At 30.2% G+C, this 25,505-nt stretch overlaps 1 protein-coding gene across 3 annotated transcripts in view; it reads left to right on the top strand.

Annotated features, from left to right (window-relative positions):
* LOC142330167 (neuroglobin-like) overlaps positions 1-25,505 on the top strand; it is a 150,967-nt gene that overhangs the window by 57,224 nt on the left and 68,238 nt on the right. The window contains exon 1 of one of the 3 annotated variants that reach the window (XM_075375272.1): positions 18,132-18,173. The exons of 1 other annotated variant lie outside the window; for it this stretch is intronic. In XM_075375272.1, the coding sequence (XP_075231387.1) occupies positions 18,147-18,173 (27 nt within the window). In that variant the 5' untranslated portion in view covers positions 18,132-18,146. Of the gene's footprint in view, positions 1-18,131; positions 18,174-24,516; positions 24,650-25,505 lie in introns of those variants that run through there. One more of the 3 variants, XM_075375274.1, reaches the window with a different exon arrangement.

Below are 25,505 nucleotides of genomic sequence, written 5' to 3'. Positions count from 1 at the left end.
TTTGGGAAGCACCGTCACTAGCCATAATAAATGTGCCACGTAAGTAAAAAATGAATAGCGCTGGCAAAACGAGCTTTCCAGGATAAAAAGAATATACTGACTGATAATCATATGAGTATGCAAATAAGGAAACGGTTGACTAAAACTTACGTCTGGAGTGTTCTAACTTACGGGTGTGAAACATGGATGCTTGGTAAAGCAGAAAGAAGAAGACTGGAAGCAATGGAAATGTACATTTGAAGGAGAATAACAAGATCAAGCTGGATGGATAGGAAAAGAAATTATCAAGTGTTAGCAGAAGTGAGTGAGAGGAGGTCCTTGATAAACGTTATACGAAGAAGAAGAGCGAAATTGATAGGACATGACCAGTTCTTGAAATATATTTGAGGGCAAGGTTTTGCTTAAAAAACCTTGAGGTAGATCGAGAGCAACCATCATTAATAATGTTAAAGAAGAGATGGGTCTTGGTTCATATAACGACTTGAAGAGAGAAGCGGAAATGAGAGTGACGTGGCTAAATCTACAAGGCGTAGCCTTTAGGAATGATGATGATGATGATGACTTTACAAAATGGATATTTTTTTTTAAATATTTCTTAAACAGAGATTAAATTGCCTACATACGAGTAGATGAGTGGAATATATATATATATATATATATATATATATATATATATATTGGCATCATATCGTAATATTGAATTATTGTAATAATATAATGATATAATCCATTATACTATAATTTTCTCGTATTTTTATGTGAAATTTTAAATTATTTAGAAAATAACCAGATACATTACAGAAAATAACCAGTTGCATTCTAGAGATATTTCAGTGTTTTATATTCCTTGTTTAGCCTTATCAATACTAAGAGTTTTCGTTTTTACGTTTCTTACAATCGGATTTTATTTTATTCCGACATATTTTTTTCGGGGGGGGGGGGGGGGTTATCCAAATTTCAAAGCAAAAAAAAAATAAAAAAAACTTATAAAAAATAATAACGATTTCAAAAGTTCATAAAATATCCTAGAAGTAAAAAATAATTCAGTTTCTGTTATTTATTTTTTTATGTCAAATTCAAATTAAGTTGGTAGATGTTTTTAGTTTGACTCCAAACTTACTAAAATTTTAAAAACTTAAAGAAAAATTTTAATAGTTATATATTTTATTTGTAAGATTTTTTCTTTTTAAATTTCCAACAAATAGAAAGGGTGAACAAAAATAATAGCAGGATTTTAAAGTTACTTCATATCTCCCAACTTACAGTAATAAATCACAAATAAATTGAATGAGTAACATTTGCAGTTTTCCGTACAAATTTTCAATAAGAGCACAATATTAACTGATAAGATATTTTGTCCCATACATTAAAACCTGCATTTCTGTAGTAATAAAAGCGACATCTACTTCAAATAGGATAAATCAGAAGGTAGCAAAGGCATATACAGAAGATCTATTACAAAATCCCAAAGGAAAAAATCACGTAGGGTCAAATCAAGTTATCTTGGAAGCTTCTCCAAACAAGCTGTATCATTGGGTCCATGCCGACCGATCCAGCGATTAGGGAAAACGTCATTCAACCAAACAAATACAAATTAATGCTGGTTTGAAGGCTCACAATCTAATTGCCAGATAAACTCTCTGGTCCATCTTGTTGTAAAGAATCTTGTTGTCCATTTATGCAGAATATACAAATAAGTAACTCCTGTTACGCTTGCTTCAACGAAAAAGAAATTTCCTGTAACTTTCCGTCAGTAATATTACAAAGAAAATTTTAATTTTGTGGAGTTCATTTCACATTTTAAGAGTTCGTAGCATTTTTACTCATCCCAGATACGTACATTATGTTTTTTTTTAAATTTTCCACTAACATAAAATGTCCAAATTATACGATCAAGAAAATGGACATCTTCATGCTGCAACATTTCAATTGTGAAATCGGCAAATACAGCGTAGTCGTTAAGCTTATAAGCTTGTAACAGTTATAAACGGTATGAACGCACATGTAAGCATTTCCTTAAAATAGTTCACGCTGACATTGCTAGTTTTCGGCCGACCTTCCTAACAAATATTTTAGGACTATGCAGGAAAGATTCCCTGACACGTTCAATATTTTCTTCAGACACCTTCGATCGTCCCGTATTCTGCTCTTTTCCCAGACATCCGCTCGTTTCAAACCGATTACGTCATCTACCAATGATACACATCGTTTACAGAATCATAATTAAACTTTTTGCAAAAAGCACGTCAAAATGTTTCTTACAACTACAGATTCATATTTAGCAGATTGCTAAGCATAGAAGGTTTTCTTTTGAGAAGTCTCCATATTTGTTAATGAAGTTGTCAAGCGGAAAGATAGGAAATCAATGTAGGGCCATACCCGTAACTGAAACTGACTTTTTTCCATTTTGCTTCTAGCCTTAAATCAAAATTATACAACTGATTCAAGAGATATTATAACAAATTAAAACCCCGATTTTATTTTTTGTACACTCGGTTTATAATAGAACGAATCATTATCTTAAAAAAGATAAGTAATATATTTTCAAGCATAAAACATATATGCATGACAACTGCAAGAAATCATTTGCACTTAAAAAATATTTTAATAAAAAAAAACCACAAATAATTTATTCGAAATTGTTTGTTTATTCGAAATTAAAGTTATTATTTTTTTTTAGTCTCCCCTTTATTTTATTAATTTCGGCGTTTTACGAAGTCTTTTCAAAGTCTTTTGCCATTTTTAAACCCACTTGACGTGTATTTCAAAGAAAAAATGATTTTTTGGTCTAAAAAGTGATCTTTACAGATACCCGTTTTGTTTTAGTCAAATCATTATATTATTCGTCCACATTTTATAAAAGCATCAGTACGCAGATGCACAAAAATTCTATCTGGGATATCCGAAATAGAGTTATCCTGCTAACAGTACAATGAAGAGAATAGTGTACCACATTAGGACGTCTTAGGTAAAAAGATCTGATGTGGACACCACATGACTTCCTACTTCCCCTATCAAATTACATATAAACATTTTTAAAGTACATAAGATTTTATTTCACTAATAACTTTTGATTTCTTTTCATATATTTTTTATCGTTAATATTGAATTATTATTTATTGTAAAATATTTTTTTACAATCATAGGTTAATTATTAATAAATCAATTTATTTAGATGAAAAAAAAGGAAAAGAAGTCGAACTCGAACCGATGTGTCTTCCCCTGGTAAAATCAAAATATTTCATTAATTAAAATTTGATTTGACAATAACTCCGGAACCAAGGAAAATAATTACCCTTATGATATATCGTTGAGAAGTTCTCAATGAGGGCTTATTCCTGCAGTTAAGAAAAAGTTCAAAATCCAAATGTTTTGGGTTTTGGACTTTTTTGGACATTTTTGGTGAATTCGATTGTAATCAAAAGGGGGGATGCACAACTAGATGTTACAACAGTCTAAATCCAAAATTTCAACATACTACGGCTAATCGTTTCTGAGTTATGCAAGATACATAGCTGCGTATAGATGTCACGCCGAAACTAATCAAAATGGATATTTCCGTTGAAATCTGAAAACCGAAATTTTTCGCGATCACAATACTTCCGTTACTCCATACAAGCAAGTAAAAAACCAATCGTCAATCCAATTTTTCTAAATTTTGACGATTTCAGATGCGATGAATTCATTTCACTTCTTTCTATTTAAATTATTGTTAAGCATTTCGCCAAACACCAGTGTTTTGTAACATAATAGTTCATTTTCATTTCATCCTTATTCATTTTTCTCATTAATTGTTAAAATGATTTATTCGTCGTAATTAGCAAGAACCCAATTGCAATCCATTCCAACCCTGCACATCAACTGAGCTTTCTAAATTCTGGCATTACACCAGAACACATTAAGTCTTACTTGAGCAGTTAATATAAATCGTTGGTACATATATCAATAAAATCTGTGCAAACGTTTTGGAATAAAAACGGGAAACATACGATTAAACATACAATAATATGCTGAGGTAATGGGAAAATAAAAATAAAAATATCTATATGGTTAAAGATTAATATAAATATAGTAATTTGTATTATATTGTTAATTATATGTTAATTATCATAGAATGTCAATCATATAAATTTTATCTTATATTTCTACGAAACTTTTATATTAAATTATGTAACCCATAACAAAAGTTAAATAAACATAACATTAAGCGATAAAATATTATGTAATTTTAGATAAATGCATAATTAATAAATTTTTAAAAACCAATATATGCGCTTTCCAAAATCGTAAGTTTATCAACTTTTTAATTATAAAAATAATAATTTGATAAAAACACATTATATTTTTTTTTAAAGAGCGGGCATCAGCATCTACGGGTCATTAGACCGGTGGAAATTGATAGCGTATGAAAAGATGCCATGCCTGAACGGGAATAGAACCCGAGAAATAAATGAAAATTTCAATACACTCTATGTACGTCATATTTATGTATCTTTATAAATAAAAGACAATTACCTCGTCGTCCCGCCAGATAGCCGAACTCAGTCTTTTAGGCGCCATGCCTCTAATGAGGGGACCCCAAAGGATCCCCCCCCCACCACTGGGACTCGATCTTTATGCCTTGCCTCTAATGGGAAACCTCCGAAAGGATCGCCCACCGGGACTAGGTCTTACTTTCCCCCACAACGGTACTGCAAGGAAGTCCCCACCCGATAATCGTAAGCGGGAAGACCGAGGCCTCCCTATGTATGTTTGAATAAATTTAAAAAGTTTGAAAAAAAAAGATTATATTATATACAAATTTTTCACCCGCACGTTCTTTATTTACCCTGTATTAGTAATTGTTCTATATTAAAGAGCTATGTTTTATTTTTTGGCATCCTGATTCCATAGGGGAAGACACATTCCGTGTGGCAGTTTCGGTCGCCACGCCACCCCCTCCGTACTTAGCCCTTATGGGTTTTACCGGAGGTCATCTTCAGAATCTTGGCAAAAGGCATCTCTCAGCCTCAGTCAGGATGCCACCGATGCGAATACCACATGTGATATTCCCGTCGGTGAACTACTAGGAAATAAACTCTTTAGAACAAAACAAATTTACGTCGAGTCTTTAACAAGACTGAGTGACATGAAGGAAACGAAATTAAAAACTCAACTACCTACCCGATAGGTTTATTTTTATTTATTTTATAATCTTTTTAACCTCCGGGACTACCGTTAGATATTGCTTCAGAGAATGAGATGAACTAAAATTTTTTAGCGTGTTAAAAATGCCATGCCTGACCGGGATTCGAACCCGGGACTTCCTGATGAAAAAGGATAGGTTAGAAGTTGAGTTCAACAACCAACCATAACATAAAAAAAAAAACAAGAAAAAAATAAAACTTAATAATCAAAACACTATGAAAACATCAAACCTTATAACACAAGATCAACAAAACCAAAATCCAGAAATGACCAGGCGGAACCCTAAATTTCCGTTCTCTTGCTAGGTATCCCATGGAATTTTCAACGATTACCCAATCGTCCCGGTTTTTACCAATTCTCATGGAGATCTATGTCGAGCCAACAAATAATCTCTGTGCGCATAAGTATTTTGCGCATTCGTAAATTACATAGTATGCGTCATCTACTTATCTACAATCTGGACACACACCTCTGGCCTGGAATCCTCCAGGCCAAATCACTGGAGTCTGCCTCGGAAGATGCCATGACCAGAAAGAAATTCCGTCATACACTTGTTAGGGTGAGCCCAAGAGGCGCCCCGCAAACCAAAAACATCTGGGAAGAGATCATGCATATAACGACCACCCACCCACCCTTTCCTTCATCCATCTGGCCTGTCATAACGCATTGCCATGCCGTTCTATCTCGGGGATTTTTGCCGAAGTCAATTAACATGATTTCTTAGCAACATAACGCTGCTTCTTTTCAATGCAATTAAATTTATCAGTTTCACGTCTTTGTTTGTCCGTTACCATTAATAATATTAGGTGTTGAGCCCTTAATAATATAGCTTTTAATTTTTATCCTTTCCGCTCAAGCAGGCGCCGCATATAGCATAATTGCCTCGCACACGCCCTTATACAGGTTACTCATAGTCTTAAAATAAAGACCCCAATCAGGATACCACTCGTCGAATACCAAAGAAGGCACGAGGTGTTTTTGGCAGTCGTGATTTTTAATTTTTTATAAATTTAAAACTTGTCTTAAATTTATAGAAACATTAATTTTTTTATGTTTTTAATGAAGTAACCAAAAAAACCTTGAACCTTGAAAACCTGAGAACCTTAATTCCTGGGAAAACACTTGAGAAATGAGGTAATACTTATGTATAATTTTCCATAATTTCTACTGCCTTTCTTCAAGCAAATTAAAATTCAAAACATTTAAAGCAAAAATAAAAATTTGTAATTCGTAATAAAATGCATTAGAAGATGATTTCAAATATACCGTTCTTTAAAGACTTTTTTTTAATAAGAATGTTATTTGTAATTAGATTAATGTACGTCAAGCATTTATTATTATTATTATTATTATTATTGTAACTACTTGAAGCATCTCAGCTTCTAATACGTTAAATGAAGATGAGGAAGGAAAATTACTTAATTTTCTACTAAAATTTAATAAACTTATATCACAAAATGTTAAGAGAAAATCACACTTATTATAGCGGTTGTGAGAGTTACAAGACCATATTCTCACACCTCTGCTTCATCCGTCTTGATTTTCCTTATCCTGCAAAAGATCTTAACAGACATTTTAATTAAGTGTAATACATTATAATTCTTAGTATATCTTTTCATGTCTGTTCATTTACCAAATATTTCTTCTACCCTATACTAAAATTGATAAAAATAGAAATTATACCTGAATATTGAATTTTAATGACCACAAAATGAAAAAAAAAAACATTTTATTTTTTTTTGTTGACAATTTACTTTATATTTAAACTGGAATCTTTGATATACATATCAAAATTTTGTAGCTTAAAAATTCTAAGATTGACCAGGATTTGAAACCGAAACCTTCTAGTTAAATTGCTGAAACATAATCACTGCACCGTTCGACAAAGTTGTACGGATGTTAATTAAAACCCTTATGAAAAAAAAACAATTAACAAACCAGAATGAGAGTAATAAAATATAACTTCATAAAAGTAAAAAAGAATACATAGGAACTATATGATAATAATGCAGACGAAAGTGTGCTGAGACTATCTGAGATGCATTAATATTTATTATTATTATTTGTTTTATTATAACTCACAATGTTTTTTTTCAATTTTCAATCTGTTGTTTTTGTTTCTCCTAAAATTTTGAATCCTTAATTTAACACACTTCCTGACATTGTCTAATGATGAAAGTTTGCACATTTACTAAGTTCGGATACAATACAAAATTCTACCATTACTTTTGCAAACATACTCCCGTACGGGGGTAAATTAAGGATGGAAATTAACAGTGCGGGTGTAAAGAATCTTTTGAAATAAAAATTAATCTACTAATTTAACTCGTGCAATGTATGATAATAATTTGATTAAAACTAAAAGAAAGTTTTTAAACATTTTTGTAATATAATTTATCTTAGTTTTCCAAACTAATTTTCTCGAATTCTTACTTAAAATTCTTTGAATACTTAATGAAATTAGGATACAAAGGGGTAATAAGAGTATGCAAATTCTTTAAAAAAATCTTTCAACAGTTAAACAAAGAAAAATTTAATTTAATATATCCTTCTACCTCAAAATGATCTATTTTTCGGTATCAGATCACAACTTCAAAAGCCCTTAGGGGCCCCTCATGGATAGTTACTCAAAAAATCTTAAGTAAAAAGAGTAGGGTTGCCACGTAATTTTAAAGAGCATTAGAAAACAGACAACTGACTTAATCACTTCAGATTATTTTAACTCTAACCAAAATTTCAGTCTAAAAATGTTTTTCATGGTTACTTTTAAAAATGGTTTTTAAATGTTTTAAAGTAACTGTTCAACACTGATACACTAAACAAAATTGTATCAATAACTCCTACCTCAAAACGATTAATTTTTCGTGTGAGATAACCATAACCTCACGACTCCATGGGGAAAACATTTTAGAAGTAACTTAAGTAAACGTAAAGCATTTTACTTTTTTTTTTCAATTCCTTTAAAATGAGACATCATAATCGTACACTTTCCCTTTAACAATTTTGAGTTACTCTCCTTGTGGGAGTTTGAGAATGTGGTGGTTTGTTGAATTTCAAATTTCTGTGTTTTAGTGTTGAAAAGTTATTAACAGTTGTCATACTTTGTTAACAATACTTACCCACATAACAATAGAAACAACGTTGTAATAATTTGCATATATCAATTCAGAATAAAACTTTAAAAAATCTGGTTTGGGTATCACATAACTTCCTTGTACGCTATTAAATTGCATATACACATTTCTTTTTTTTTTAAATGAAACGTACATAAAATTTTATTTCATTAATAACTTCTAATATTTTTTCATTTTTTGTTATTATTATTATTGAATTACTATTTATCGTAATTTTTTTTACAATCAGAGGTTAATAATTATTAATAAATAAAATATATTTAAATTAAAAAAAGGAGATAAAGTCTGATTGCGACCGATGTGCCTTGCCTTGTAAGATCCAAATATTTCATTAATTAAAATTTTGTTTGGCTATAACTCTGGAACCAATGAAAATAAGTAGCGCTTATGATATATTGTTGAAAATCTCTCAATGAGGGCTAATAAGCCCTCCAGTTAAGAAAAGTCCAAAATCTAAATTTTGGACTTTTTCTGATACTTTTGGTTTAGTCGATTCCAGTCAAAAAGGAAAGTACACAATTAGATGTTAGAGCAGTCCTAAATCCAAAATTTCGACATCCTACGGCTAATCGTTTTTGAGTTATGCGAGATACATACATACATACGTATGTGCGTGCAGACGTCACGCCGAAATTAGTTAAAATGAATATTTCCGTTGAAATTTGAAAACCGAAATTTTTCCCGACCACAATACTTGCTTTACTTCGTACAAGAAAGTAAAAATGATCATAAAAATAAAGAATTCATGGCTATATAAAAAAAAAGAATAAGAGACTGAAATGAGATTTTACTTGAAGTGTATTATATAGTTTTGTTTTTGAAACTAGATGTGAAATACCAGCTGTAAAAAAATATATCTGGGTTTTAATTTGTTATAGTATTTCTTGGAAGAGGTATATACAGTGTTGATTTAAGACTAGAATTAAAGAGCAAAAATAGTTTGATTTAGTTCGACGCGTGACCGTGGATTGATTTCTTAATTTTCCGCGTGATAGCGCCACTAGCAGAGACGACTCGAACACAAAGTCTTGTGTATTTTTCCGTTTATTACATGTAAATCTACAATTACAGTTCAACGTGCGTTCCCTAGAAAATTTCATTTTGATCCTCCAAGTAAAAATAACATTCGTAAATGGCATAATCGGTTTGAAAATACCGGTTGTCTGTCCGTGTAAAAGGAAGAGTATGGGACCACAAAGAATGTCTGAAGACAATGTTAAATGTGTACGGAATGTTTCCTGCATACTCTTAAAAAAAATTTCTTACTAAGGCCGGCCGCAAACAAGCAATGCCGGTGAAACAATGTGGAATGTTTTATGGAACCGTTTATACATGCGTTCTCACCGTTTACACTTGTAACAGACTTTAATGTCTATCGGCTACGCTATGAGTATCGACTAAACAATGGAACATTTCAGTATAAAGATGTCGATTTGCTTGATCGTATTGTGTTTAGTGGACAGTTATCAATTCATCTCAGCACAGAGATAACGTCCGTTTATACTCGTACAATGCGAAAGGAGCTCCCAAAAAAAAGTTTTCTGTGCAATATCCCGACGGGAAGTTTACAAGCCGTTCTTTTTCGTTGAAGCAAACTTAATAGGAATTTTTCATGCCGGTAAACAACTGATGGTTTTGTTCCTTCCTCAACTGCAAGATGAACGAGAGAATTTTACTTGACAAGTTGGTGAGCCTTCTCACTGGCTTAACTCTGCACAGGATCGGTTGTATGTCGTTTCCTTCGACCGCTGGATCGATCGGCATGTTAACTTGCTTGTTAGCATTAACTTGCTGGTAAGTTACCTATACGAAATACAAGGAAATATTATAATTGTGAATAATTTCGGTTTTCAGATTTCAACGGAAATATCCATTTTTTCTATCCTTGAAACCATTTTGACTAGTTTCGACGTGACGTCTGTACGTACGTATTTGTCTCGCATAACTTAAAAACGATTAGCCGTAGGATGTTGAAATTTTGGATTATAACATCTAGTTGTGCACCTCCCCTTTTGATTGCAATCGAATGGACCAAAATTGTCCAAAAAAGCCCAAAATCCAAACCATCTGGATTTTTCACTTTTTCTTTACTGCAGTAATAAGGCTTAAAATTGAGAGATTTTCAACGATATAACATAAGCGATACTTATTTTCGTTGGTTCCAGAGTTATAGCCAAATAAAATCTTAATTAAAATATTTGGATCTTACAAGAAGGCACATCGGTTCGAATCAGACTTCATTTCCTTGTTATTTTTTAGCTTTTTTTTAATTTAAATATATTGATTTATTAATAATTATTAACCTCGTATTGTATAAAAAGTTTTACAATATATAATAATTCAATAACAATAAAAAAAATATATATGAAAAAAAAACAGAAGTTATTAGTGAAATGAAATTTTACGTACTTTTAAAAATGTGTAAATGTAATTTAATAGGCGTACTAGGAAGACAAGTGGTGTTCATAACAGATTTTTTTTGTTATCTTACCGTCAAATCAAACGTAATGGTATTTAACTTTAATAAAATATTGAATTTTTTTCCATTAATTATATGTATTATTTATTAAATATTTTTACTTTATACAGAGAATGTAAAAATTCCTTTTTTCTGAAAAGAACGTTTTAGATCATTTTCATCGTCAAATAAACTTTCAACAAAATTAGTGAATAAAAATAAATAAAATTTTTAATTTTTTAATTGAGAATTCGGTAAATAAAATTATACTGATTGATGTTTCTCCTAGCTTAACGATTATTTTTTTATAATCTTGACTTGATAAATTCTTTAGAATAAAATCTATCAAAAAAGCATTACATCTAAAAAAAAAAGATATAACATACAACAATTTAGAATAAATTTAGAAAAAAAATTTTTTTCGTGCAAAAAAACAAATTTTTATTCTGACGTGTCATGTCAAAGATCGGTTAGTGAACAATTAATAAATATGTTGTTAGCGATATATAGCTCTAATCTGGACAGCATTTAATTAAATGATTTAATGAATGTTATTATAATTTAATTAAGAAAGTATGCAGCGGGAGAATCAGATCTGATTAAAAAAAGAATGACTAATTTAGTCGTGTGTATCCTGTTACGATGTTTCATCGTCATATATGGTAACATTATGTAAAGTCGATTAACTATATGAAAATCGATCATTTATTAACTCTTCGATGATTCTAGCTAGAATATTTGAAGTCATCTTTAATGAATCATAATCAAATATCGAGGAAGTAAGTTTACAGTAGTAAATAATTTTTAATATTCATCACATAATTAAAAATGTAATTAATATAAATGAAAAATTGATTATATCTTCATGTTATCAGAGTTCAAGTAAACAAACCGTGCGTACGAGTATCAGACAGCCGATTCACAAGCATCTTCTGTAAATCCTGATGCGTTTCAGCAACCACGCGCTATTATATTTTAAATTATTATATATATTTTAAATTTAAATAAATTAAGACATTTTATTTGAGTTTTTAAGAGTTGTTAAATTGTCCACAAATATCAAATTTAATTTCGTTTTCGTCATCTGAGTGCGACAAATCTCGCCAGTCAGTATTAAGAGATTCAACGGGAAGCTCAATTTTGTTTTCTATTATATTATCCAATCCCCCAATAATTTGGTTCAATAATATCCGTTACATTTTAACATAATTTTTCCATTCCTGCTGGCCTGTTTTATGTATGGCTATTAAGCATAAATTTTACATAAAAAATTAAAAGCTTAAATATTAAATTAAAAAGCAGTATACAAGTAGTTAACGTAAAAGCAGTATTTTCTGACGCTACGTAACATTTGATTTTTCCCTAAAATAACTCGATCGAGTTAAGTATAAAATGATAGGGAGGTAATCGAAACACGGTGTTGCCAATGGATCTTGTTAACTCATTAATTTTAAACGCGTTAAAATTACTTTTAATACGTAAAAACGTTTGCAGTAATTGTACCTTAAGTTCATCCTCTTGAAAAATCACTACTTCTCAATTAAGTCATATTTAGTTATCAATCTTTTTCCAAGACACGGCCGGAATTATTTCCTTTTACATGAATGATAAGGGGCGTTGTCTAAGACTATAACCGAATTATCTTTTAGAGAAGATAACACATCGCTATACTATTTCTCAATATATAAAATTCTTGTACTCATTACGAATCTCGTTTTAATCGAAATCGTCAACTTTTTCTTTAATTGACCTGCTGGGTTTTGTTTTCTTAGGAGACCGTAATTCATTAGTAGATTTATACTCGCGAATCACATTGTACACTGAAGCAGCAGAATCTCCACTTATGTTTATAGTTTTGTTAACGACATTTAAAATCAACACCGATGGATTGCTCTGTAATTTGCTTTTTTAAGTATTTAAAATGATTTCAAATGCGGCTTATTCCGCGGCCGCAAAAAATAATTTTTCGCGGTCTTTTTTTTTTTTGAAAAGATAACAAAAATTGTTCACTATTATCAGCTAAATCGGTACCACACAGTGTCAAAATAATGGATAACTCAAGTCGTACAGACACAAATCTGGGAATACAACTTACATTCTAGTAAACTTAAAAAAATTTCATTTATTTATTTTAAATAATATAAAGTAAATAAATAAATAACAGAAACACAAAAATTGAACACGAAAACAAAAGCGTAATCATATGAAAATAACAAGGATTTTAATAAAACTGAGAAGACATAATAAGGGTATATAATTTTTTGATTACATTGACTACTACATGGCAAATTAGTTACACGAAGAATATACACGAGTAACGATTGTAGTATGAACATAGATATGGCCGCGTTGTGAATCGGAACTGATAGAAGGGACATGACTGAGCAGAAACATCATGAAATCACTAACACACGTAACATTTGTTTATTCTTCACTCTACGAGCTAACTGAATACAGTATAAAATAATATTTTGACGAGATATAAAAACCTATAACTTTTAAAACAAAAAGTATATAGGTTTATAGAAAAACATTGTTTATAAAAATCTTAAGCAGTAATTAAAAGGTGTACTGGGTCAGGATATGTAAAGGTGAGTTTGTTCACCCGCTACAGAACAGAGACACATTAACATTATATTCTGCGTTTCTTGTAAAACTGTATAAACCTACTACAGAATTAATATCTCCTACTAAATTATAACTTACGTATTACTAAACTAGGCCTCAGCTAGAGGAAGATAGACAAGAATACAATTTTTTTTTTATTCCAGAACTGTAAATTATGTGTAATAATCTGTTTCTATCGGTATAATTGCATTAATATTTTTAAGATATTTACTGTGAGACGAGAAAAATACTGTAGCAAATAAATTTATAAGACACATTACTTTACTTTTCTGGCATCATAGCTCTACAGAAGGAAAAGTACGGTAATCAGTCAAAAAATGGAGTATGAGTTTTTTAATTTTTCTACGTTTCATGACCCAGGCCTCAAAAAACAAAAGAAGTGTTTTTTGAGGCCTTGAAGGGGGGTGATATTCATACGTACGTTAGCGTGTTTGAAGCTTAATAACTTTTGACTGAATAAACCGATTTTGATCAAATTTGGCACAGAGACTCTTGTATATGGGGCAATTTGTAGGGTAAAGGTTTGGCTTCAATTTCTTCAGGGGGTAAGGTAGATCGTTTTTGGGGTCAATTTTCTAAAAATTTGACAACCTAACTCCATTTTATATTAAGCATAGTACATGCTTTTCTTATAATTTTTGCAACCAAAATCTCCCCTTCCCCAAAAATCGAAATAAAACAATCTTTTTATTTATTGCATATTTAACCGAATCTTTCTTTATAACTTCCTAAGCAAAGTAGTAGTGCAAGTGGACCAAAAGAAATTTTGGAGGCAGTATTGAGTGTAGAAAAGCCGATCAAAGTTAAAAATATCGATTGTTTTTTTTAAACTTTTCACGAATCATTATTTTTCTATTATATGAATATAAGTATACCCATTGTCAGAAAAGTATTAGACTTTGTCAGCTTTCTTTCTTCACTGATTTAAAATAAACAAAAAATACAAGGCATTTGTTCCTAAAATTTAACACAGTACGGAGTAAAATTGCAGTGTTTGGGATTTGTTTGATTGAAATTATTATAATACTTTTCTAAAAGAAAAAAGCTGACAAAATGTTGCATAACCTTTCCATCTTTGCCGTTGATAGATTTTTATATGAAAAATATACCGTAGGTTTTTTAAATACTAATGAGTTAATTATCCAAATTTAGAATACAATCGAAAAAAATCTGATGTGGACACAACATAACTTCCTTGTAAAGGAAGTTAAATTAAATTACATATATACATTTTTTTTGCACTTTTTTAAACTTATTTCATTTGATCTTCCAGTTCTTTAATAAAGATTTTTTTTTGTTATTGAATTATAATTCATCGTAATTTTTTTTACAATCACAGGTTAATAATTGTTAATAAATAAATCAATAGATTTAAATTAAAATAAAAAGGAATGAAATCGGATTCTAACCGATTTGCCTTCCCCTTGTAAGATCCAAATATTTCATTAACTAAACTTTTATTTGCCTTTAACTCTGGAACCAATGAAAATAATTACCACTAATGATATATCGCTGAAAAGCTCTCAATGAAGATTTATTACCGCAGTTAAGAAAAAGACTAAAATCCAAATGTTTTGGATTTTGGGCTTTTTTGGACATTTTTGGTGAAGTCGATTGTAATCAAAAGGGGAGATCCACAACTAGATGTTACAACAGTCCTAAATCTAAAATTTCAACATTCTACGGCTAATATTTTTTTTAGTTATGCGATATACATACGTACGTACAGACGTCATGCCGAAACTAGTCAAAATGGATTCAGGTATGGTCAAAATGAATATTTCCGTTGAAATCTGAAAACCGGAATTTTTTTAGATTACAATATTGCCTTGTACTTCGTATTGGAAACTTACCAGCAAGTTAGTCTGCTTTTAGCGAGCCTGTGTGTTTTTTCTTCTTTTAATTTTTTGTTATAATTCAGAAATATTGGTAAATATTTTCTTATTGCTTCGAAAGTGTTTTTTTATTTCATTTTTTATTCTACATTAATCTTTTCTAATTCCATTTAACTGAAGATTATGATTAACTACCGAAATGCGAACTAATTTATTTATTTTTTATTTTATTAATTTTAATTTTATTTCCCTTGTACAAAATATGACAAAAAAAAATTATAATATATAATTAGCAAACAGAATACCTGTGCACAGTTATCAGCCATTTCATATAATATTTCTAAAAAGGGAATATAAAAATTAAAATTATATTTAAAATAAATAGGAACAATTTAAAGATCCTACCCAAACAACTTACTTATTAAAGATTGAGATCGATTTAAACTTATGTTGAAAAAGATACTAAGACGAAAAGAAAAAAATTGAACATAACAGTAGTTTAACAAATGAACACTCGCACCCATGCATTAAAATACAACATTCTAGATTAAGTAATATCAAAAAGGTACAAGAATAAGAAGATAATGTAAATATTTATATTGCAGTATACTTTTATGCTTAGTATATTTTATAAATTGGAATAAAATGAATATTGTCATATTGTTAACAATGTTTTGTAACAATACAAAATAATCCTGAATAATCTTAGTATTAATATTATGAGTACAAGTATAAATATGAATTTACCCTTAATAAGTTTGCCTTCCTTAGTTTTAATTAGCTCCGTTATAGGATTTTATATAAAAAGTTAAATCATTGTTCTGATTGGATTAGAAAATTAACTATGTATGATTTAGACAGGATGACAAAAACATGTTTAGAATAGTGATTCATGTATATTATTCATCATTATCCACTCGTCTATTTCTTTAGGATTCTTTTAGGATTCTGTTACACATAAATTTAGCTGGAATAAGATTTAGCAGAAATATACATGACGTGTCTTTTGCAGACTGTTAGGTCATTTCAGGAAATTATAAAGGTGATATTGTAACAAGACCGGTATAGCGAGCCTGAGTAACGTATTCCTACCAATTATTATGAAAGTAATATAATGTATAATACTTGGAGAATCCGAAAAGGGACAAAAAGGAGAACCCTTTTTGTAATGTATAGGTCCGTTTAACAATTGTCCTGTTATACTGCCCGCTGATAAACAACACTTCTTATACAGTGAGAAGAGACCAGATTTGGAATACATGAAAAGAAAAACCTAGGTCTACTGTTCTCATGCTTCGACTAGGGTCCGGTTCGACAGGTAAAGAGGCTAACAGTGTAAATAGCCCAGTAATACCAGTTAAAAAAAAAAGACCACCAGACCCCCCCAAACCCTCCGCGGACCATTATATTTTGTAGGGCTAGACCAGCAGCTGCATCAAGTTCAAATTTATATATAATAGGGGGGCATCTTATTCAAAATTGTCACCACCCCGGCGCACGGGCGCACGAAAAACAACCTGCGTTATGTATATCTCGCCTGCCTGCCCTTACGGCGGGCAGACATCTAATCCTTAATAGAGGTATATCGCGCTCAGAATAGTAAATCCTAAACCATACTTCTACTGACTGAGATAGTTGTGGGGCGCAACGCCCAGAGCAATCCTTCCAACCACATTTCCTTAATTCAAACCAAGTTAAATTGAATTGAATTAAGTAAATAATTAAGTGTAGGTCCAAAAATCGCCTCCGATGTCCTTTCCTTATGAGAGGACGCCCCCTTAAATGAAGGATTTCAGCCAATCCTTGGCTGAAATAGAGCGCGTCACGGAAGATAAGCTTATCAGCACATCGTTCCGTCGGGCCCCTACCGACAAACCCTCCATTGGATCGGAACGCAATCCAAACTTCACAAAACGAATAAACGTCAGCCCATTAGAATCACCCAGCAGCAAAGGACGTAAGTCCGTATACTGCGAAATGTAGGAGGGTATTGCACCATCCGACATCCTTGCGTTCCGTTCCGTTAAAAAATAATTCTATTAGAACCAGTCTACGATGCATTACGACGTCAGTCCCGCAAGGATATTTCTGCGAGGAGTTCAGGATATTTCTGTGTGGGTTCGGCGGAGTTCTGCGAACTAGTCCAGCGAGACGTACGACGATGGTCCAGCGAGGAGAGTCCTGTAAATCCCTTAAATAGAGTCCCTTAGTAAATCTAAGTGTACAAGAAATACTATCGGTGAGTTACAATAAAACTATAAGTGAAAAAAATAATGCAATAGACTTCATTGATAAATTGTTAGGATAGACAGCAAAGGTATTTGCAAGTGAACACTATACGATTGTTTGTTAAAACAAGACTAGTGGTTAAAAAGGGTTAAAACTAGCGGTTTCTTTTGTTAGTAGGTCTAATATTCTACTTGTCTACCTGGAATAAATTCCGTACAATTATTTATTTTTAACTCAATCTTTTGTATAATCTGTATTTATTATTTACTAATGACATTTATAATTATCTGATGTGTAATATTTCGATTGTTACCCTTTGTTGATTACACCCTGTTTTTATATCATTCTTACCGTTTTGATTATGTATTATGTCATATACTTTATTATATATTTGTATGTTTGATTCGTGGTTATTGATATGAAATATTATTATCGTTTACTACTATTATCCTAATTATTATTGTTATTGTAACTGCTATATTAATATTTTTGTTCATTAATTGTTTTATTATTGTCACTTATTATTATTATTATTGTATTTATCGCCATTTTATTCTTATTAATTTGTCTAGTTGTAATTATGAACATTTTAAACTAATAAAGTAATTATATAAACATTCTAAATTTTCAACCTCTCAATATCCTGATCAAGCCGCGAAACACGCGACAATACAGATGGCTTCAGATTACATGATGAATCCGGTATTAAAAATGTTTATATTTTTGTTAATATATAAAACAATCCTTTTGACGTAGAGGTATCATTATATTTATAAAAAAAAAAATAAAGCAATTTATAATAATTAAAATTATTTAGTATTAAATAAATAAGAGATTAAGATGGTACGAATACAGTTAAAACGTGGTGGACGACATATGTTAAAATTCAGTACCCAACCGTTACTGACGACCACAATTAGTCGTAGTGTTTGTCCCTGCCAACATGTCTGACAATCAAAATGATTTATAAGCATTTATGTTTATGTCCACGTGCTTCCATGTCGTTCCGCTTCCACTATAATTCCCTAGATAATTTCCACCTGACTTCCTCAGTTCTATCATGTATTCACCTTGTTTTGTATTTATATGCTAAAACTATTAACCTCGTTGTAAATTACAAATTAGTTGTGGGAAAATAATAAATTAACCGGTTGAATATATAATTATTTATTCATTAAAATGTTTAAATCTTTATTATAAAAAATTCAATACTAATTAAACACGCCAAAATTAAATAAAAAGTACATATGAATAGAGAATTCAATATAAACGATTAATTTTCGTCTTTTTTTTAAATTAAATGAAAGATATTAGGCATTTATTTATTTGTTTATAAAATTTAAATAATTTTTCACTTCCCGGCAAATGTAACTAGAAAATTATTATTAAATTAATTTTTTTTAATATTGTCATAATTTTTATATCGAGTACAACTACCTACTACGTTTTTTAGCTTCGTCATAATTAAACCAAATGTTGACGCTTTTCGGATAAATTTTATTTTTTAAAATTGAATCTATCCGTGACTATGCAATAAAGCATGTTTTGAAAATAATAATTTGAATAAAACAAAAAGTAAAAAAATTCGAATTTTATTTAGAAAAACTTATTTATCTTATATCATTTTGTTAAAAATTAATTCTTTAAAAGTTTTCTTTAAATGTTTTTCGTGTTTATTCCATATTTATCAACGTTATTGTTCGTCAAACATAAAAAATCTGATATGGGCATCATATGACTTCCTTATACGCCTATTAAGTTACATATAACATTTTGTTTTAAATGAAAAGTACATGAAATTTTATTTCATTAATAACTTTAGATATTTTTTCATAATTTTCATTTTTATTGTTATTATTGAATTAATATTTATCGTAAAAATTAAAAGAATCAGAGGTTAATAAATTATTAATAAATCAATGTAATTAAATTTAAAAAAAGAAAATAAAGTCTGATTCGAACCGATGTGCCTTCTCCTTGTAAGATCCAAATATTTCATTAATTAAAATTTCATTTGGCTGTAACTCCGGAACCAATGAAAATAAGTACCACTTATGATATAATGTTGAAAAGCTCTTAACGAGGGCTTATTACTGCAGATAAGAAAAAGTCCAAAATCTAAATCTGTTTTGGATTTTGGGCTTTTTTGGTCCAGTCGATTGCAATCAATAGAGGAGGTACACAACTAGATGTTAGAACAGTCCTATATACAAAACTTCAACATCCTACTGCTATTCGCATTTGAGTTATGAGAGATACATACGTACGTACAAACGTCCCGCCGAAACTTGACAAAATGGATTCACAGATGATCAAAATGAATATTTCCGTTGAAATCTGAAAACTGAAATTTTTTGCGATCACAATACTTCTTTTACTTCATACAAGGAAATAAAAACAAGTTTTTTTCATCCCAATTAATTGGTTTCATCCCAGATTTCTCAAAAACTACTGCAGATACGGTTCTGGCATCTATTTTATTCAATTTTCAAGTCAAAAATTATAAGAAATATCTCATTTTTTTCCCTTAATTAACGTCCTAAAATTTCAGTACGACCTCATTTTACCGGGATAGCTGAAATCGGAGCAAACTCTATCATTAGCCGTAACTCACAAAGGACATATGTTTATTATTTGAACCTTTTCCATTATTTTAACGAGTAAAATATGTTACGAAAGTCCGGGAAAACGTAGTGATACACTCTGTATATAAAAAATAGTATTAATTATCTAATAATACAGATAAGTTTAAAAATTCATTGAAAACTAAAATTAAATAATATATTCTTAATTATTTTTACGATTTGAACTCGGAGGCTGGGGGTAGGACAAATTAAAGTTAGTAATTGATGATATTTGTTTGTTTTAATTCGATAAAAATGTAATATTAATGTATTTATTTCAGAAAATAATTACCAGTTTACATAAAAAGTAAATAAATAAAAGTTAAAGTGTTAACATTTTTTACGACAAAGTATAGATTGCACAAACCAGCATAACCAGGTTGTCTACCAGAGTTTGGATAAACTCAGCATCATTTATTAGCCTTGACATACTAATACCATAATATAAGCTTTACTTTAAAAAAAAAAAATCTAGCACTCTAGTGAAATATAGGCATACAACGTGTATAAACTGATATGCGCGCGCGTGTAACATACCTGCATAAATCAATAAAATTGACCTTGATGTTAAATTAAATAAAAATATTATTATCTTGATTTTATTAGTTTTTTTACATGCTTTATTTATAGTCTCATCAACGATAATAGTCTGTAGCTACATAATTACATTTATAATTGCATAATCATAAATAATTAAACAATAAATACCAAACACAATAAGCAATAAACATTAAACTAGAACAATAATAATAAATGGGTAATAAAATATTGACTATATTGTCTATTTTAACTTTTTCTTTAATTTGATACAGATACCACGAATGTTAAAATTGAAGAAAAGCTAAAAAAAATAATTTTTAAAACGTTTTTAAGTAGGGTTTTTAAAATTTTATTTTTATAGTTTTCTATAAAAATAATTTTATAGTTTTAATTGACTACAGGTACAGAAAATACATACAGCAAATACTCTCTTTAAGAGCTGTTGTTAAGGAAATATTTTTTGTAATGAACTAATTCTACGAAAGACTGATTAGTTTTTCAGAATTCCTCTATCAATTAATACAGTTTTAAGTTTTTTATTATAAAATGAAAAGGTTGAAATTTCCTTATTACCACTGGGAAATATGTACCTTCTATTACTTTTTAATCAATGGACTTGACATTATTTCAGGTGTTATTACATAACTGTAAACGCTGATTTAGTCCTTTCTTTGAATTTTATAAATAATTATCTTTTCCGCCTACATAATAAGGACAGACCGACAATTCAACAGCAGAATATACCTTCCTTTGATTCGTATAACAGGTAATGTAATAACCAGTTAGACGATGCGTAATCATCTATATTGCAGTTCTCATTAAGAAATTCTTGGAATTTCGTACTTTGTATAACAACTTCGTAGGTAGTCCATGACTAACTGTATCAAATAATTTTTTAGTATCTTGCTTTGTGATTTATTTATTTTTTTTAAATTAAAATAATTTTGTTTGTTTTTTAGATAATAAATAACTTTTCCGGATGCAGATTTTAACTTAGAAAATATATAAATATATATATATTCTTTTTTAGTTTTAAAAACGTATATTATTTTTCTTTTAATAAAATTTCTTTAAAAAGGAAAAATATCGTAACCTCGTCGAATTTGTTACCAGTTTTAATTATTTATTTATTTTTTCTTTTTTTAGGCATATTGGATCATTTTAGTCAACTCTGGTTCGTCTTTTCTTTTAATTTTTCTTCTTGATTGCTTCCCAATACTTCTTCATTCTATCAGATCTTACTTTTTTGAGTTCTTCTGAACAAACCCTGTTATTGTTTTCTTTTTTTTATATTTTAAATCTGAAGTTTCCTTCTTTTAATATTTTTACATTGTCAGTTTTGTTTCATAAATCTTCTGTTGTGATTTCTAGTTCTTGCATATGTTGTTTAATTTCGGTTATCCAGGTCGGTGTTTTGGACATTTTCCAGTACTTCTCGACCAGTTTCGAGCCTGCTCGGTTCTGTTCTTATTATGTGTCCAAAGAAGGGGATTCTTTTCTTTTTAAATTAGTCTAGAGCTGGTTCTTCGTCTTTATATATCTCTTGGTTTGGTATGAGTCTCCATTCTCCCCCAACAGTAAGTCATATTTTATTTATCCATGTTCTTAAAATTCTTCTTTCTATTCTTTGCATCTCTACTGACTAGGAAATATTGAATTTTAGTTTGAAGAGTGTTTCGCTTCCATATGATATTGTAGGTCTGATTACAGTTTTTTTAATGTCTGAGTTTGGTATCTATTGAGATACATCTTTTGTTATATGTTGTTTTGGTGGTATTTTGCGCATATTTGAGCTTTTGTATTCTTTTTTCCAGTTTATTTTTTTCTTTGAGATCAAGTGTGATATTTTCTCCTAAATATTTAAACCGTTCAACCAGCTCAACTTTGTGTCCGTTTATGATTATGTGGTTCAATACCAGGGAATTTATGGCCATTATCATTTCTTTTCATATGATATCTTTTGATATCTGATATCTTTTCATATGATATTCTTAAGCCTATTTTTCCTGCTAGTTCTTCCATTGAAGTTCCTTGGATTCTAGCTTCCGCGATGTTATTGGCTAGAAACGCTAGGTACTTTGCAAATTCTAGACAGTTTACTTTGATATGGTTACATGTTTCCTTGCTTCAATTATTACGTGTGGTGGGTCTTTTTTGTACCACTCTCTCGTTACATATTCTAGGACGCAGTTGAAGAGCAGTGGGATAGTTCATCTCCTTGTCTTAAACCTGTTTTGGTTAGGAATGGTTCTGATATTTCTCCTCTGAATTTTATTTTGGAGTATGTATCAGTTAAAGTTAGTTCTATCATTTTTACAGTTTTGGATGTAATTCTAGGTTTCTTAGTATTTTCAGCATTGATAGTCGATGAATACTGTCGTAGGCTTTTTGGAAATCTATGAATGATGTTAGTAGTTTTCGTTTCATTTTGTGTACCTCCGTTACTAATTTGAGAGTGACTATTTGTTCAGGACAGCCTCTCCACGATTTAAATCCCCCCTGATATTCTTCCGGTTCATTTTCGAGTTGATCTTTTATTTCATTCACGATTATTCTTGAGAATATTTTATATGTACAATCTAATAGTGAAATTCCTGTCTAGTCTTCGGGGTTAGTTTTGTTCCCTTTCTTGTGTAGTAGGTGTATGAGTGCAGTAGTCCAGTGTTTAGGTAATTTTTCTACTTTCCAGATTTTTTGGAGATTTTCTAGAAGTGATTGTTTATTCTCCTTTCAAAGTTCTACCACTGTCTGGTCTTCCCCGCTTGCTTTGTGATTTTTCATTTCTTTTAATGCTTGTTTTAGTTCTTTTAGTGTAGGTGGGTTTATTTCGTTTTGGTTTGATTTTATAAGTGTGTTTGTGTTACCTGTTTTATTGTAATATATATATGTAATTTATTTATTTAAAAAAAAACTAAAACGTGTTATAATTTATGAAATATATATATATATAATTAGATATTAATACAATAAAGGAAAATTTTCGTGAGATAGTCTATCTAAATTATAGGGCAATACTAAATTTTACTAATGTGGGGAAGATTCAAAACCAGAGTCTATTTATTACTATTGAATAATACAAACAATAATGATAATAATAAAATAAGTAAATATAATAGCAGTAAAATAATAAATATTAAGCTTTCACAATATTTTATATTTCCGTTGGAAATAACATAATTGATTTTAGTTTAGTTTTCTGCCCTTATCACTCACTAACATTCGTAGTTGACGCGTTTCGGAGTATCTTCATCTCAAAACTACTTTTAACACTCGAGTGTTAGTGCTATGAAGGGCATAAAATAATACTCAAATTAAATATAACATAATAATAATAATTTATTATTATTATTACCATAACAAAATTGAGAAACAACCTGACATCTACGCATTAATCAAATACAAGTGTACATTAAAAGGAAATGTACTATCACATCTTATTATTAAGAATTTAGTCTAACAATGAGAAGCAACCATCTTGAATGAGATGATATAAAGATATGTAGAATAGAACTCTGTGTTGAAGTTAATTTGAAATCAGAAGAAGAAGAAGAAGTCGGTTTGAAGTAGTCATCTAGCTATTGAATTATAGGTAGACTACCAGTCAGTCGTACGTTTGGCATAAAGCCAACCGTATGATAAAGAGAAACAAAAAGAGAACGGGGAAATTAAACGGAGTGGGGGGAAACGATAGAAAGAGGAATCGGTTGAATATAGGGGAAATATTGAATAAAAGAGAGAGCCGATGAAGACAGCAATACTACAGAGAGGTAACAATAGAACGAGAGAGATAGGAATATTAGAAGAGAGTGAAAAAGGGGGAGGAGAGATAAAGAGAGCGATGAAATGGGAGAGTTATAGAGCAACAGGAGAGGTAGTAACTCTTCAATTGATTAATGAATGGAACTGTCTGTCAACCGGAGAGAAGTGAGCGGTGCCTAGTATGTCCCAGTTCGTTAATCGTAGTTAGTGGGAATAACATCATGGTCGTATGGCGGGTCTGTTACTGTAAATATGGTAAGTTTTCGTTTTAAATTAACGCTACTGTCATAATAATTTTAAATTCAGTAATTATAAAACGATATTTTAATGAAAGATTATATGTTTTTCAACCAAAATCCAATGAACATCTAAAACAACTCACTAAAACTGCTGTAATAGTTAAATTTATGGATTTTTTAAATAATTTATAACTTATTATTTATTACCATAAATTTTTAATCAACTTCAAAAAAGGAGAGAATTTTCAATTCAAACCGCACTTTTGATTGAACTATATCATTACTTTTCCAGCTGTAGCTCAATTTCTGTTTTACAACTATAGTTATAAAGGGAGAGTAAGGTTGTTCTAAAATTTCGATGTCGGATTTTTTGTTAATGGATATTCATATTTTGAGATTCATTTTTGAATCCAAAATATGTAAAAATCCATAGACATTTCCGGAATACGTGTATGTAAACGTGTGTTGATTTGTGTTTTGATAAATATCTCCGGTCTGGTACAACATATATTTTTCGAAAATGACTCAAAAAAAAATTGTTGGTATTAAATTTTGGAAAAAATTAACAAAGGGGGAGAGGTAGTTCTCGGCAGTTTGAATTTTTTATAGTGGTGTAGAAACCTGAGCTTTAATATGAAGAAAGTACTTTTTAATTTTTCTTAAAATTCCAAAATCAATCGGAATAAGGGGTAAAAGTATATTCAGCCCTAATCACACTATATTTATCATCAATAACACTACGTTAAACTATATATTTAGTACAAATAACTGGCTACATATTTCAGTTTTGGCCTGATTTTTTGATCCCATCGAATAAGGGGGCATTACAGCACTCACATTCCCCCCTTGACAGGAAGTCCCAGAAAGTGTTT

Source organism: Lycorma delicatula, chromosome 9 (assembly GCF_047948215.1).
Source record: "Lycorma delicatula isolate Av1 chromosome 9, ASM4794821v1, whole genome shotgun sequence".
Classification (NCBI taxonomy): domain Eukaryota; kingdom Metazoa; phylum Arthropoda; class Insecta; order Hemiptera; family Fulgoridae; genus Lycorma; species Lycorma delicatula.
The sequence above is the reverse complement of the archived record's forward strand: the minus strand, read 5'-3'. Positions and strand labels throughout refer to the sequence as shown.